The sequence below is a fragment of the Scyliorhinus torazame genome, chromosome 3 (assembly GCF_047496885.1).
Source record: "Scyliorhinus torazame isolate Kashiwa2021f chromosome 3, sScyTor2.1, whole genome shotgun sequence".
Taxonomy (NCBI): Eukaryota; Metazoa; Chordata; class Chondrichthyes; order Carcharhiniformes; family Scyliorhinidae; genus Scyliorhinus; species Scyliorhinus torazame.
This window is the reverse complement of record NC_092709.1, coordinates 97,403,812-97,417,545: the sequence shown is the minus strand read 5'-3', so window position 1 is coordinate 97,417,545 and position 13,734 is coordinate 97,403,812. Positions and strand designations below refer to the sequence as shown.

Sequence of the window (13,734 nt, the reverse complement as noted above, 5' to 3'; positions counted from 1 at the left end):
CTAAATTTATAAACAAAAAGAAAAAAATAATAAGTTGAAGTTAAACTGTACCGAATATCACAAGTTTGTTAAAGTGAAGCAAAGCCTCATCAAGGTTCAGTAAGACTGGACAGCATGGTATTAGTAAAACTTCACTAATTCTTAGCAATGACAGTGGAAAAAATAGTTTGTGTTTGTAGGAATAAATTGCTTTGAGTTATTACCAATCAGCTGAATATTGAAGTTACATGTGTTGAACGTGATTATAATTCTTCATCTCTCGTCTCTTGCATTTGTTTGACCAGGCAAATAATAAATCTTGCTTGTGGTTTGATGTTTGGAAATCATAGATTAATATTCACTGATTTAATGCTTTACTATTTCTTACAGAAATATTGCTTTTTGAGGAATAATCTTCTATTATACACCCACATCTCTCTCAACACCGAAGAATGCTACCATAAATTTGAAAAAATAAAGAGCTATTTATTAGAAAATATTTTTGTACTTTATATGCCAGTTATCAAAGAAAGTACCTCAGGTACGTTTGTACATCTTGCCTGTTTTTCTTTTTCCCTCCCTGTCCCCATCCAAGAAAGCTATGTAATATTTGTTTTTGCAGTAGTTGAAGATTTCCTTCCTGTAATATACATTTTGACTGAGTACATATGCCATGGTCATTCTACGTGAATATTGAAATAAAACCTTTTGTTACCCAAGTTTTGAGGAATATTTTAGCCATTAGTAAGTCCAGGCCTTTCACATTTAAGCTTTGTGTATATATTTTCAGTGTTTATATAACAAGTGATTGCTTCAAAAATAATTCAGAGAAGCAGTAGGAGAACATGGTGGTTAGCACTGCTGCCTCACAGAACCAGGGACCCGGGTTCAATTCCGCCCTCAGGTGACTGTCTGTGTGGGCTTCCCCAGGGTGCTCCGGTTTCCTCCCACAGTCCAAAGATGTACAATTAGGTGGATTGGTCATGCTAAATTGACCCTTAGTGTCGCAATGGTTAGGTGGGGTTATGGGGATAGGGCGAGGTATTTGGCCTAGGTAGGGTGCTCTTTTGGAGGACTGGTGCAGACTCGATGGGCCAAATGGCCTACACTGTAGGGATTCTATGTTTCTCAAGGCACAAGGGGCTTCTGTAAATGCAAGTCTCACCATTGCAGTTACTCATTTTCCTTTTTGTTTGCAGGTGAACAAATACATATTGTGTACTTCTTGCATTCAGGGAACAAATCTATGTACATTAAGGTATGACTTTCTAAAATACTTTTATTATAGTGATAATCTGGTTTTATTTATTATTCAAACTGTAGTTTATATTGTCGATCCATATTTACAGGAATGCACATTTGGTATTGCAGACTTTATTTTGATTTTGTTTCTGTAGAAATGTGTGCTGTGCAAATTCGAAGTCCAATTGTATTTTGTTACAAACCCTATTCGCTACTATATATGAGATATTTGTTACTGTCTGAATATCCTAACCATGCTGAATCACTTTAAGAATTTCAACTCTGTAATAATATGGTATTACACCTGTGCCCATGTCAAAGTTTTGTTGGTTAGCTTCTAAATTTAGTTAATTCTGATAAATCGTACACATTTGTTCAATTGCTATATCGATAATACCTATTGAGTACAAAATTCTACATCGAAATGGTTTTGCTAATTCTTCACAGAATGTTCATTTTCTGTCAAGTGGAGGCACAATTACTGTTGAATTTGAGCCAATACAACTGGAAACATCTGTGACCAATTTAACGAGGGTTGCTTCTATAATTTGTGAAGGTAGGTCCTTTAATGCTTCAGCATTAACTGAAATGGCGACGGAATGTAAATCTTCTTAGTAGTCTGGCAAATCTGTGTAATTTCTTGTGTTTACTGGGGCTGCGGATGATTGTGCCTCTTCTTAGCTAAATGCCAAAAAATCTATCATATCAAAGCATTACTCTGACTCGTAGCTTAAAGGTTGTTGGAAACTCTCCTAAAATGCTACTTGACGCACAACATGTTTTATAATGTGTTGGTTCAAACCCAATGTTTTATTGAGACTAACCTGCAGTTTCTGTATATATGTATGGTGTAAACATTGGATACTGTAAAAGAAAACTCTCACTTCATTTTCCAGCAACTGCTGTGCCTGATGATGTGGAAAATTGTTTGGGTGAGGTGATGTATGTAGTAAAAGGCAGCTTAGCACTGAAGGCGTCCCCTACACTGCAACTAACAGAAGGGTGAGTTCGCTGTGAGCACATTTGAGTGTTCAAATCTCCTCTGTTTATTGATTTTTAAAATTTATTGTATGGTTAGAAATTGAAACATTTCGCATACATTTCTTTTAGTTCAACAGCTTATTTCATAGTTTTGTAAATCATCTGGGGCTGGATTCTCCAATTCTGGGGCTATGTCCCTATGCCGTCGTAAAAGCTGTGGCCTTTCACGACAGAAAAACTGTCGTGAAAGGGCCACAAATTCATAACCCTGCAGGGGGCTAGCAGGGATCCCGCGTGAAACTAGCTGCTGCAGATATGGGCCCCCGCACTTCCGGGTCGGAGGCCGCCCATGCGCACGGCGGCGACCTCCAGCGGCCGGGCCGTGCTCCATGGCGGACTCAGACCGCGGAGCTGGAGCTGCCAAATAGTGCCCCCGATCGGCTGCGCGCCCGACCCTGACCGCCTGCCTCAAGATACCCCGGGCCCGTATAAGTCCCCCCCTGCCTTCCAATCGGCCCGTACTGAGTCCGTAGCTGCCACGATAATATCCCAACGGCAGGACCATATTAGATCCACGCTGTTGGGATTTCGGCTGGTCGGGGGCGGAGAATAGCGAGGTGGGCCTCCAGCAATGGCCGCAGGTAGGTGATACACGACGGATTCTCCGCCCCGGCACCAGCCACGATTTTGGCGTCGGGGTTGCGGAGAATCCATCCCATGATGTTTTTACAGCAACGTTATCTTTAGGTTCACAGTTGTTTCCTGAATCATGCCTTTTTTTGTATAAATTTAGAGTACCCAATTATTTTCTTCCAATTGCGGGGCAATTTAGTTTGGCTAATCCACCTAACCTGCACAACTTTGGGTTGTGGGGGTGAAACCCACGCAGACACTGGTAGACTGAATCATTACTTAGGATGCAAGATTAATCTGGTTGTAATCTTATTGAACTTTTTTGGGGGGGAGTTAGTGCAGCCTCAGGGATTGGATGTAGGGTCATCTGTTTAGAGCACATTCCTCAGAAAATCCCAGCTAATCAGAGATTTTGGGAATCATTGCAGGACATCCCCTAACCTCTGCCCTTCCGAAAGTTTGAAAATCATTTCTCAACATTGACTTGCATTTACCACGTTTTCTGAAAATAATCCAAATGTGCATGCATTGATTCATTCAATAATTTACTGCCATCACTTTTGTTATGCTCTGCAGGCTTGAAAATCCTGCTTTCCATAGCCATGGCCCAATGTGATATGCAGAATGTCCTGCACATAACCTGTTCAACAATATTAAAATCTATTTTTTAAAAATATATAAATTTAGAGTACCCAATTCATTGTTTTTCCCAATTAAGGAGCAATTTAGCATGGCCAATCCACCTAGCCTGCACATCTTTGGGTTGTGGGGACGAGAATGTACAAACTCCACACGGACAGTGACCCAGAGCCGGGATCGAACCTGGGACCTCGGCACTGAGGCAGCAGGGCTAATCCACTGCACCACTGTGCTGCCCACTATTTGTATTTATATAGTACCTCCAACGTAGTAAGATGTTCCAAGGTGCTTCACAGGAGCTTTAACAGACAAAGATTGACACCAACCCATAGTGAAATATGAGGGCAGATGACAAAGCTTGGTCGAAGGTAGATTTTAAGGAGCATCTTAAAGGAGGAAAGATAGACGGAGGGATTCAGGAAGAGAATTTCAGAGCATAGGGCCCTGGCAGTGGTGAAATGATGAAAATTGGGGTGTTAAGCAGCCAGAATTTGAGAAGCACAGATATCTCGGAGGCTGTGAGATTGAAAGAGATTACAAAAATAGGGAGGGGCCAGGCCATGGAGGGATTTGAAAACATGGATAGGGATTTAAAGTAGAGGTATTGCTTAACTGGGAATGGGTGTAAGTCAGTGAGCACAAGGATACTGGATTAGCGGGACTTGGTGTGAGTTAGGACATGGGCAACAGAGTTTTGGATGGCCTCAGGTTTATTCAGGACAGAAAGTGAGAGACCAGTGAAGAGTGTGTTGAAATAGTCAAGTCAGGAGGTAACAAAGACATTGATGAGCATTTCAACAGGAGATCATCTGAGGCAAGGGCAGAGTCAGGTGTTGTTAAGTAGGTTGCTCCAAACTAAATGGCCAGTGGTGGAGTGAGAAAGGAAGAATACTGCTGGAACAGTGCAAAGTAATAAATCTTCATTGTTATGTTTGTCATGTGAGAGTATCTTTAAGAAATGGGTGTTTAAGAAATGTACCTTTAAGAAATGGGTATTATCAGTGATGTCAGAGTGTGGGTGGAGCTGGGCTGTCTGTCAGCATTTTACTTTTGTTTTAGGCTGTTTGCTGCAGGGTGTGTTTTAGCTTCGTTTTGAGTATTGGAGCTGAAGCCAGCCCAAGCAGGTGTACTGCTGTTCTCTCTGCCATCAAAAGACTATCTCTGGATCATTTGGTGAATTCAGAATTCTAAATATTCTCAGTGTGAAGTTAAGCCTGATGTCTTTCTGTTTTGAAGCTTTTTTAAGTCTTATGGATTTTAAAAGGACAGCTTAATCATTACTTAGTGTTGTATTCTTTGGGGGTTGTATTTGAATTGATGGTTGCTAAGATGTTCACTCTATGTTTTAAAAAGGTTAACTTGAGTTCATAGAATAAACATTGTTTTACTTTAAAACATACTTTTCCATTTCTGCTGTACCACACCTGTAGAGTGGGCCGTGTGCTCCCCGTACCACAATCTATTAAAGGTTGTACGTCAGGTGAACTCCATGATACACTTTGGGGTTAACTGGCCCATAACATGTTTCACAGCGCAGTTAAAGTTGAAAGTCCAGCAGTCCCAGAAAGAGCTTAACAAAAGTCCCCTTCCCTTGAAGTATTGTTCCAGGTGGATTTTCCTGATAAGCAGTTAAAGTTGTATATTCCTCAAGTTTATGACATAATTTCTTTTTGTTATTGCACACACATTCCTGAATTCAAGTCAACTATTTGGCTTGAGCAACCTTTGTGCCAGTATTTTTGAGCCTGCCAACTTGTATTTATATAGAATATTTAATATAGTAAAATATGCCAAGGGACATCACACGAGCATAATCAGACAAAAGATTGTCACTGAGCTATTAGGAGAGGCTTAGTCACCAAGTAGGTTTAAAGGAACATCTTAGTATCTTAAAGGAAGACAGAGAAATGGAGTGGTTTAGGGAGACAGATGCCGTCCATATTATACATTTCAGGCTGTTCAGGGTAATGACATTTCTGAAATCTGAATTGTTTCGTTAATGCTCAGATAAAATAGACCTTTTGTAATCCTACTGGTGTTGAATATAGAGGTACAGAAACTTTCAGCTAGATCCTGGTGGTTCAAATTTTGCCTTTACTGTGTCCAGAGGTCAAGGTATTTTGTTTTATTAAGCTCACGTGAACCATTTTTTTGATCTTTTATTGCATTAAAGGTGCTATATAAATTTGTTGCTGTGGAGAGGTTGCAGAACTAAAGTTGTAGTAGGTATAAGAGACTCATCTTATGAACAAAATTTGGAGAAATTAGAACTCATTGACACGAATTTGCTTTTGCCACGAGCACAAATGACTTTGTGGACGCAAAATCTCAAGAGATTTGGGAACGAGAATCTCATCGCCAATATCCGAGTGCTGAGAACCTTGTTTTACGATTCTTCCCAACCCCCGCTGGTGATGCAATGAGCTTCCTGCCCAGGAAGGTTGCGAACCTCATTTCAATAAATTTTAATATAACTGGCAGGCTTCCCTGTCGTACTGTTCCCCCCCAACATTAGTAATTTCCTGTTGGCAAGGTTTACAGCCACCATTTAAAAACTGGAACCAGGCAAAGTGAACTTGCTGAGGTGGCGCGCAGATAAGTATAGCCTCTAGGGGGAGAGGGACATGGCCGGCCATTACACTGATACTGCCAGGGGGTGCCCTCTGGGGAGCTCCATTGTGGGGGCGGGTTCCCCTTATCGATTGTGGGGATAGGGGTTCCCCTTCTGCGTGCGCGCGCGCATGTGTGTGGGTGGGTGGGTGGAGATGTGGATGGAATGTGGTGTCTGCACGTGTGTGTGTGTGTGGGGGGGGGGGATGAGGATGTGGGGGTCTCTGTGTGGGGGGAGGGGGCCTTTCCTGTGTTTTATATTGGAGATTGCGTGCCCTTCCCAATTCCCGGTTGCTGGCTGTTTCTGGCAGTGTGACACACCTCCACATTTGTTCTGCACAGAGTTTTGGATTATCTGGAGAGGAAACCCAGCTCTGCAGGCTGCACACTGGTTTTCTCGACTCAGCCAGCACTCTGTGCCAAGAATGGAAAATTCCACCCATTGCCACTAAAGCAGTGAAAGCTACAAGATTTGACATATATACATATATTTGAATATTCTATATAAATAGAAAAAAATGCAAATTATTTAGGGTGGTACGGTGGCACAGTGGTTAGCACTGCTGCCTCACAGTGTCAGGGACCTGGGTTCAATTCCAGCCTTGGGTGACTGTGTGGAGTTTGCACTTTCTCCCTGTGTCTGCGTGGGTTTCCTCCAGGTGTTCCGGTTTCCTCCCACATTCCAAAGACGTGCAGGTTAGGTGGATTGGCCATGCTAAATTGCCCCTTGGTGTCCTGAAGATTAGGTGGGGTTGCAGGGATAGGATGGGGACATGGGCCGAGGTACGGGGCACTTCCGGGGGGGGGGGGGGGTCGGTGCAGACTCGATGGGCCGAATGGCCTCCTGCACTGTAGTGATTCTATGATTTACACCGGATGACAAATGGGTAACGAGAGGACATAAATTAAATGTTCATCTCTAAAAGCACAAAGGGAGAGGTATTGGAAAAAGTTTTAAAGAGTCAGAGGGTAGCTAGTACATGGGCCATTTTGCTAGAAACTGGCAGAAGCAGAATACATAATTCATTTCAAAAAGAAAGTGGATAAATATTTGAAAGTTAGAGAATGGGATTAATTGGATAGTTTGAGAGCTGGGGCAGGTCTGATGGGTAAAATGACCTCTCCCAGTGGTGTAAAGTTCTATCCTGATATTTACTGTTTTTCTTTCTATCATTAAGAAACCTTCAACGGGATTCTTCAAGCTCGTTTCAAGTCATGTCACGGCATGGATCAGAATTCTGGACCGTCTGGTTTACAAATTACTTTGAATTCAAAGTCTCGATAAGCAGTGTTTATGTACCTGAAGAAGCAGCGCATTTGTTGACAGTAAAGTTGTTTTAATTTTCTGATTTCTTGATTTCTTTATAAACTTGTGAAGGTGCCAACATTAATTTGATGTGAAGGTAGTTGTATTGTTCTTCAGAATAGGATCACCTAACCTGTGGTGCTGATGAATTTACAACTTACTGCCTATAAAATGTTGCTGGGATTCAAGAGAAAGGATTCCAAGAATTGAGCATGCACCTTTTTACATGGGCACATTCCTTACACCTGAATTGTGAGGCGCAAGGTTCCCTCATTATTGCAGCAAAAGCAAAGTACTATGGACGCTGCAAATACGAGATATAAACAGAATATCCTAGAAATCAGCAGATCTGGCAGCATTTAGGGAAGAGAAGTAGAATTAACATTTGAGGATTATGACCCTTTGTCAGAACTAGAAAAAGTTAAGAGATTCAACAGATTTTAAGGCAAGGTGTGGGGGAGAAGATCAAAGGTCTGAAAGCAGGAGAGGTTGAATAACAGGAGGGATGATGGTATAAGGCAAGGTGAAGTGGTAATGGGATAGGTATGTTACAAAAGAGGACTGTAGACCAGGTGTAAATGTGAAAAGCAGAATCATCACCAACAATTGCCTTCCAAAAACAAAGAAACTCAAAAAATACACAAAAGAAAATGGGAGCAGAGGTTATGATCTGAACTTTTTGAACTCCAAAGTTGAATCTAAGAGGCTGTTGTAAAATGTAATCAAAAGTAAAGTATGGTTTCTCAAGCTTGCACGGAGCTTGGGACAGTATTGGAAACTCAGGTCAGAGTGGCAGTAAAGTGGAGAATTTGAATCACAGGCAACTGAAAGTTTACGGTCAAATTTGCGGACTGAACAGAGATGCTCAGCAAAGTAATCTTTAATCTGTCTCCTAATGTAGAGGAGACCACCACATGAGCAGTGTATACAGAAAGGTACAAATAAATCTCTGTTTCATCTGGAAGGTATACTTAGGGCCCTGGATAAGAGAAGGATGAAAATAAAAAGGCAGGTGTTGCATCTACTCAGCTTGCATGAGAAAGTGCAATGGGAAAGGGAGAAGTTAGAGGAGTAGACCAGGGTGTACCATAAGGAACTGTTCCTACTGAAAATTGATAGGGGAGGAGATGATGTGTTTGGTGGTGGCATCTTGCTGCAGGGGGTGGAAATAGTGAATTATAATCCCTTTGAATTTGGAGGTTGGTGGGTTGCATGGCTCCTTATTCCTTGGTTTGGAGGAGCCCTTCCCCTGCCAGCTCCATAATGAAGAAAGTTGCTCGACCTCTTGGTTGAGCCTATCAGCAGATTCCCAAGGCTGGAATCTGAAGCACTGACTGAATCCAGGAAACCATCTTCGAGAGGGGGCTTCAAACACGTATTGTACGCCTGTTTTTTATATTGGGAAAGATCTTAATTGTTCAGGGTTGCGTAAAGGAGATAAAGGACACTTTTTTTTGTCTTTGTCCAATAATGGCAAGCAGTGGACATGTGACCGGAAATGCCAGATTTCTTGGCTTGCTATATTGTGGCCTTAGTGATCCCAAGTACTGACAAAATGGGGTGCTGTGTGGAACAATTTCTGGGATAGTTTATTAAGGAAAGCTTTAAACAATTATTTTAAAGAAAAGCAAGCACATGTTGTTGCTTCATTGGAAAATAATGTTACGAAGCAACATTCAAAGTAATAATATCAGGCTAATGGTGTGAAATATCAATGGGTTGCTGACAACTCATCAGTCTTTAATATTTTTCAGATTCTAAATTTTACTGGCCCAGTGATACTCGTACCAGGTTGCTGGCACATCTTGTCACTGCAGTTTAACGATGGGAAAACACCTATAACTTTAAACACGCACCTGGTAATCGTAACCGGTTCGGGATTAACGCTCGAGCTCCCACTGCATCTCTGCTCGATTCATGTGCAGGTATATAATCCAATTTTTGAGCATCTGCAAATCACTTAATCCGAATTGCAACTTCTCTCATCTTAAATATTATATTTGTTTACACAAGATTTTATCATGTATTAAGCATTTGTGAATCTAAATCAACAAAGCTATTCATTTAAGTTTATCCTGAAAAGTAGCACAGCTTTACTTAATATTTTTGCATTTAAAATAATGTTCAAAGCGCACCATTCAAATGGAAGGAACACATTCTTTAATTTTTGGGGATATAAAAATAATCCCAGACTCCAATCTCGTACAAAAATGACCGGCCGCACACAAATCTAATTCTTTGAGAATGAACCAATACCACAAAACTGATAAATTGGCAAGTACACTCAAATGTCACAGTCTGGTTAATTTTAGAAACTAAAAAATTAACACATTCGTGTGGTGAGCTGTATTCTTCAGGGAAGGAACGGAGGTATTTTTGGGAGTGGCAGGGATCTTTTCCATGCAGTTAACTGCTCAGGTATCCAGTGAAGCTTGATATAGGCATTTGTTGTCTGTAGTGCAATATGTGCTATGCTCCAGTGCCAACATCCCTCATCTCAATGAATGAAATCATCCCATAATGTTAGCAAATAGGGTTTAATGATGATTAAATGTTGAGGGGATAAAACGTTAGTACAGGAGGCATCTGTGCAAAACTGTTGCGACATGTCTTTTTGAAAATCTATTTTTATTTTGAGTACCTGTTTGAATATCTGTGTATATTTGTCAGAACTTGCACATCTGAAAGAAATGCTGCTGCAGGGTTTTACAGGATTGTAGCACTAAAACATAAGGTGTTGCTTAAGAAGAAGAAAATTGACTGGATATAAATTTAGCAATACGGGCAAGAGATGGCAATTCCTTTTTTCAGTTTTAATTGCTTAAACTGCAGTAGTGGAGAACATTGAACCTTAACCATAATGAGCACAGATTTGGAAATTGAACACACTACTTCAGAACTGTTAGCTTAGCAGTAACTGGAAGAGTCCTGATCATAAGATATCAGAGCAGTCTGCTCCGCCATTCGATCATGGCTGATCTCAGAGAGAGCTAGAAGTATACATAGGATTTCAACCTGCACTCCACGCGATTTGGGATCATGGAGGTGTTGAATATCTTGTTGTAGCTGTGCATGTTTTATTTCGTTCCCCCTCCCCTTGTCTCATCAACTCTCCTTTATCACATTGGGCAACTTCCTTGTTCAGTTAGTGCTAATCTTCATACGTCACTTTTCTACCACAAGTGGTATTTGAAGTTCTAAGTTTATTCACTTTGAATTTATGATTTGGACATCAGTGATCAATATTGCATTTTAATTTTTATATTTATTTTTAAAGAACTTGCATATTGCCGTATTATATTCTCAGGATATTCCAAAGCACAGTCAAAGAACAATACAGCATAGGAATAGGCCCTTCGGCCCTCCAAGCTTGTACCGGTCATGATACCACACTTGGCCAAAACCCTCCGCACTCCCTAGTGCCGTATCCCTCTATCTATTCCTATCCATGTATTTGTCGAGATGCCTTTTGAACGCCGTTAATATATTTGCTTCCACAACCTCCATTGGCAGTGCGTTCCAGGCACTCACCACCCTCTGTGTTTTAAAAAAAAAAAAAAAAAAAATCTGCCTCGCACATCTCTAAACTTTGCCCCACGACCATAAACCTGTGCCGCCTAGTGACTGACCCCTCCACCCTGGGAAAGAGTGCCTGCCCATCCACACTATCCATGCCTCTCATAATCTTGCAGACCTCTATCGGGTCAACCCTCAACCTCGGTCGTTCTAATGAAAACAGTCCGAGTCTATTCAGGCTCTCTGCATAGCTAACACCCTCCAGACCAGGCAACATCCAGGTAAACCTCTCCTGCACCCTCTCCAAAACCTCCATATCCTTCTGGTAGGTGCAATATTCCAAGTGCGGCCGTACCAAGGTTCAATACAACTGTAGCATGACTTGCCAGTTTTTATACTTTATACCTCGTCCAATGAAGGCAGGCATTCCATATGCTTACTTGACTACCGTGTCCACTTGTGTTGCCACTTTCAAAGATCTGTGGACCTGTATGCCCAGATCTCTCTGACGTTCCATATTCCGAAGAGCTTTGCCATTTAGTGTATATTTCCCCTCTATGTTAGACCTACCAAAATGCATTACTTCACATTTGTCTAGATTAAACTCCATTTGCCACTTCTCTGCCCTTCAACCTAGCTATGTCCTGCTATATCTTCTGACAATCCTCAACACTATTTGCCACTCCACTAACCTTGGTATCATCCGCAAACTTACTAATCAGACCAGCTACATTTTCCTCCAAATCGTTTATGTATACTACAAACAACAGAGGCCCCAGCACAGATCCCTGTGGAACACCACTAGTCACAACCTTCCATTCAGAAAAATACTCTTCTACTGCTACCCTCTGCCTTCTGTGACCGAGCCAGTTCTGTATCCATCTTGCCACCTCACCTCTGATCCCGTGTGATTTCACCTTTTGTACCAGTCTGCGATGATGCACCTTGTCAAAGACTTTACTGAGGTCCATGTAAACAACATCCACTGCTCTCCCTGCATCAATCATCTTTGTCACCTCCTCAAAACCTTGATCACGTCAGTGAGGCACGACCTCCCCTTCACAAAATCATGCTGTCTGTCGCTAATGAATCCATTTGTTTCCAAATGGGTATAATTCATGTCCCTGAGAATTCTCTCCAATAATTTACCTACTACTGACGTGAGGCTCACCGGCCTATAGTTTCCAGGATTATCCCTGCTATCTTTCTTAAACAATGGTACCACATTAGCCATTCTCCAGTCCTCTGGGATATCACCTGTAGCCAATGAGGATACAAAGAAGTCAGTCAAGGCCCCAGCAATGTCCTCCCTTGCTTCCTTCCGTATTAGAACATAAGAACTAGGAACAGGAGTAGGCCATCTGGCCCCTCGAGCCTGCTCCGCCATTCAGTGAGATCATGGCTGACCTTTGTGGACTCAGCTCCACTCCCCGGCCCGTACACCATATCCCCGAATCCCTTTATTCTTTAGAAAGGTATCTATCTTTTTCTTAAAAACGTTTAAAGAAGGAGCCTCAACTGCTTCACTGGGCAAGGAATTCCAGAGATTCACAACCCTTTGGGTGAAGAAGTTCCTCCTAAACTCAGTCCTAAATCTACTTCCCCTTATTTTGAGGCTATGCCCCCTAGTTCTGCTTTCCCCGACCAGTGGAAACAACCTGCCCGCATCTATCCTATCTATTCCCTTCATAATTTTATATGTTTCAATAAGCTTGCCCATTAGCTTGCCCAATACTGCCTCCTTAGTGATTACAATCATCTCAAGGCCCTCACCTATCATATCTTTATTTCCATCAGTCACTGGCATGTTATTTGTGTCTTCCACTATGAAGACTGACACAAAAAACCTGCTCAGCTCCTCCGCCATTTCCCTGTCTCCGATTATCCTTCTAAACTCCAATGAGTACAGTCCCAGTCTACTCAACCTCTCGTCATAATCTAATCCCCTCAACTCTGGGATCAACCTAGTGAATCTCCTCTGCACTCCCTCCAGTGCCAATATGTCCTTTCTCCGGTAAGGAGACCAAAACTGAACACAATACTCCAGATGTGGCCTCACCAACACCTTATACAATTGCAGCATAACCTCCCTAGTCTTGAACTCCATCCCTCTAGCAATGAAAAACAAAACTCGATTCGCCTTCTTAATCACCTGTTGCACCTGCACACCAACTTTTTGTGACTCGTGCATCAGCACACCCAGGTCCCTCTGCACAGCAGCATGTTTTAACATCTTACCGTTTAAATAATAATCCATTCTGCTGTTATTCCTCCCAAAATGGATAGCCTCACACTTGGCAACATTGAATTCCATCTGCCAGACCCTAGCCCATTCACCTAACCTATCCAAATCCTTCTGCAGACTTCCGGTATCCTCTGCACTTTTTGCTTTACCGCTCATCTTAGTGTCGTCTGCACACTTTGCCACATTGCACTTGGTCACCAACTCCAAATCATTTATGTAAATTGTGAACAACTGCGGGCCCAACACTGATCCTTGAGGGACCCCACTAGTTACAGGTTTCCAACCAGAGAAACACCCATTTATCCCCACTCTCTGCTTTCTGTTAGTTAACCAATCCTCTACCCATGCTACCACTTTACCCTCAATGCCATGCATCTTTAGTTTATGCAGCAACCTTTTGTGTGGCACCTTGTCAAAAGCTTTCTGGAAATCCAGATATACCACATCCATTGGCTCCCCGTTATCTACTGCACTGGTAACGTCCTCAAAGAGTTCTACCAAATTAGTCAGACACGACCTACCCTTTATGAACCCATGCTGCGTCTGCCCAATGGGACAATTTCCCTCCAGGTGCCCCGCTATT

General features: G+C 42.1%; 1 protein-coding gene across 1 annotated transcript in view; it reads left to right on the top strand.

Annotated features, from left to right (window-relative positions):
- tmem131l (transmembrane 131 like) overlaps positions 1–13,734 on the top strand; it is a 210,796-nt gene that overhangs the window by 110,571 nt on the left and 86,491 nt on the right. The window contains exons 9-14 of the mRNA XM_072496016.1: positions 370–520; positions 1,179–1,237; positions 1,669–1,777; positions 2,118–2,223; positions 7,263–7,410; positions 9,145–9,315. Of these exons, the coding sequence (XP_072352117.1) occupies positions 370–520; positions 1,179–1,237; positions 1,669–1,777; positions 2,118–2,223; positions 7,263–7,410; positions 9,145–9,315 (744 nt within the window). The remainder of the gene's footprint in view (positions 1–369; positions 521–1,178; positions 1,238–1,668; positions 1,778–2,117; positions 2,224–7,262; positions 7,411–9,144; positions 9,316–13,734) is intronic.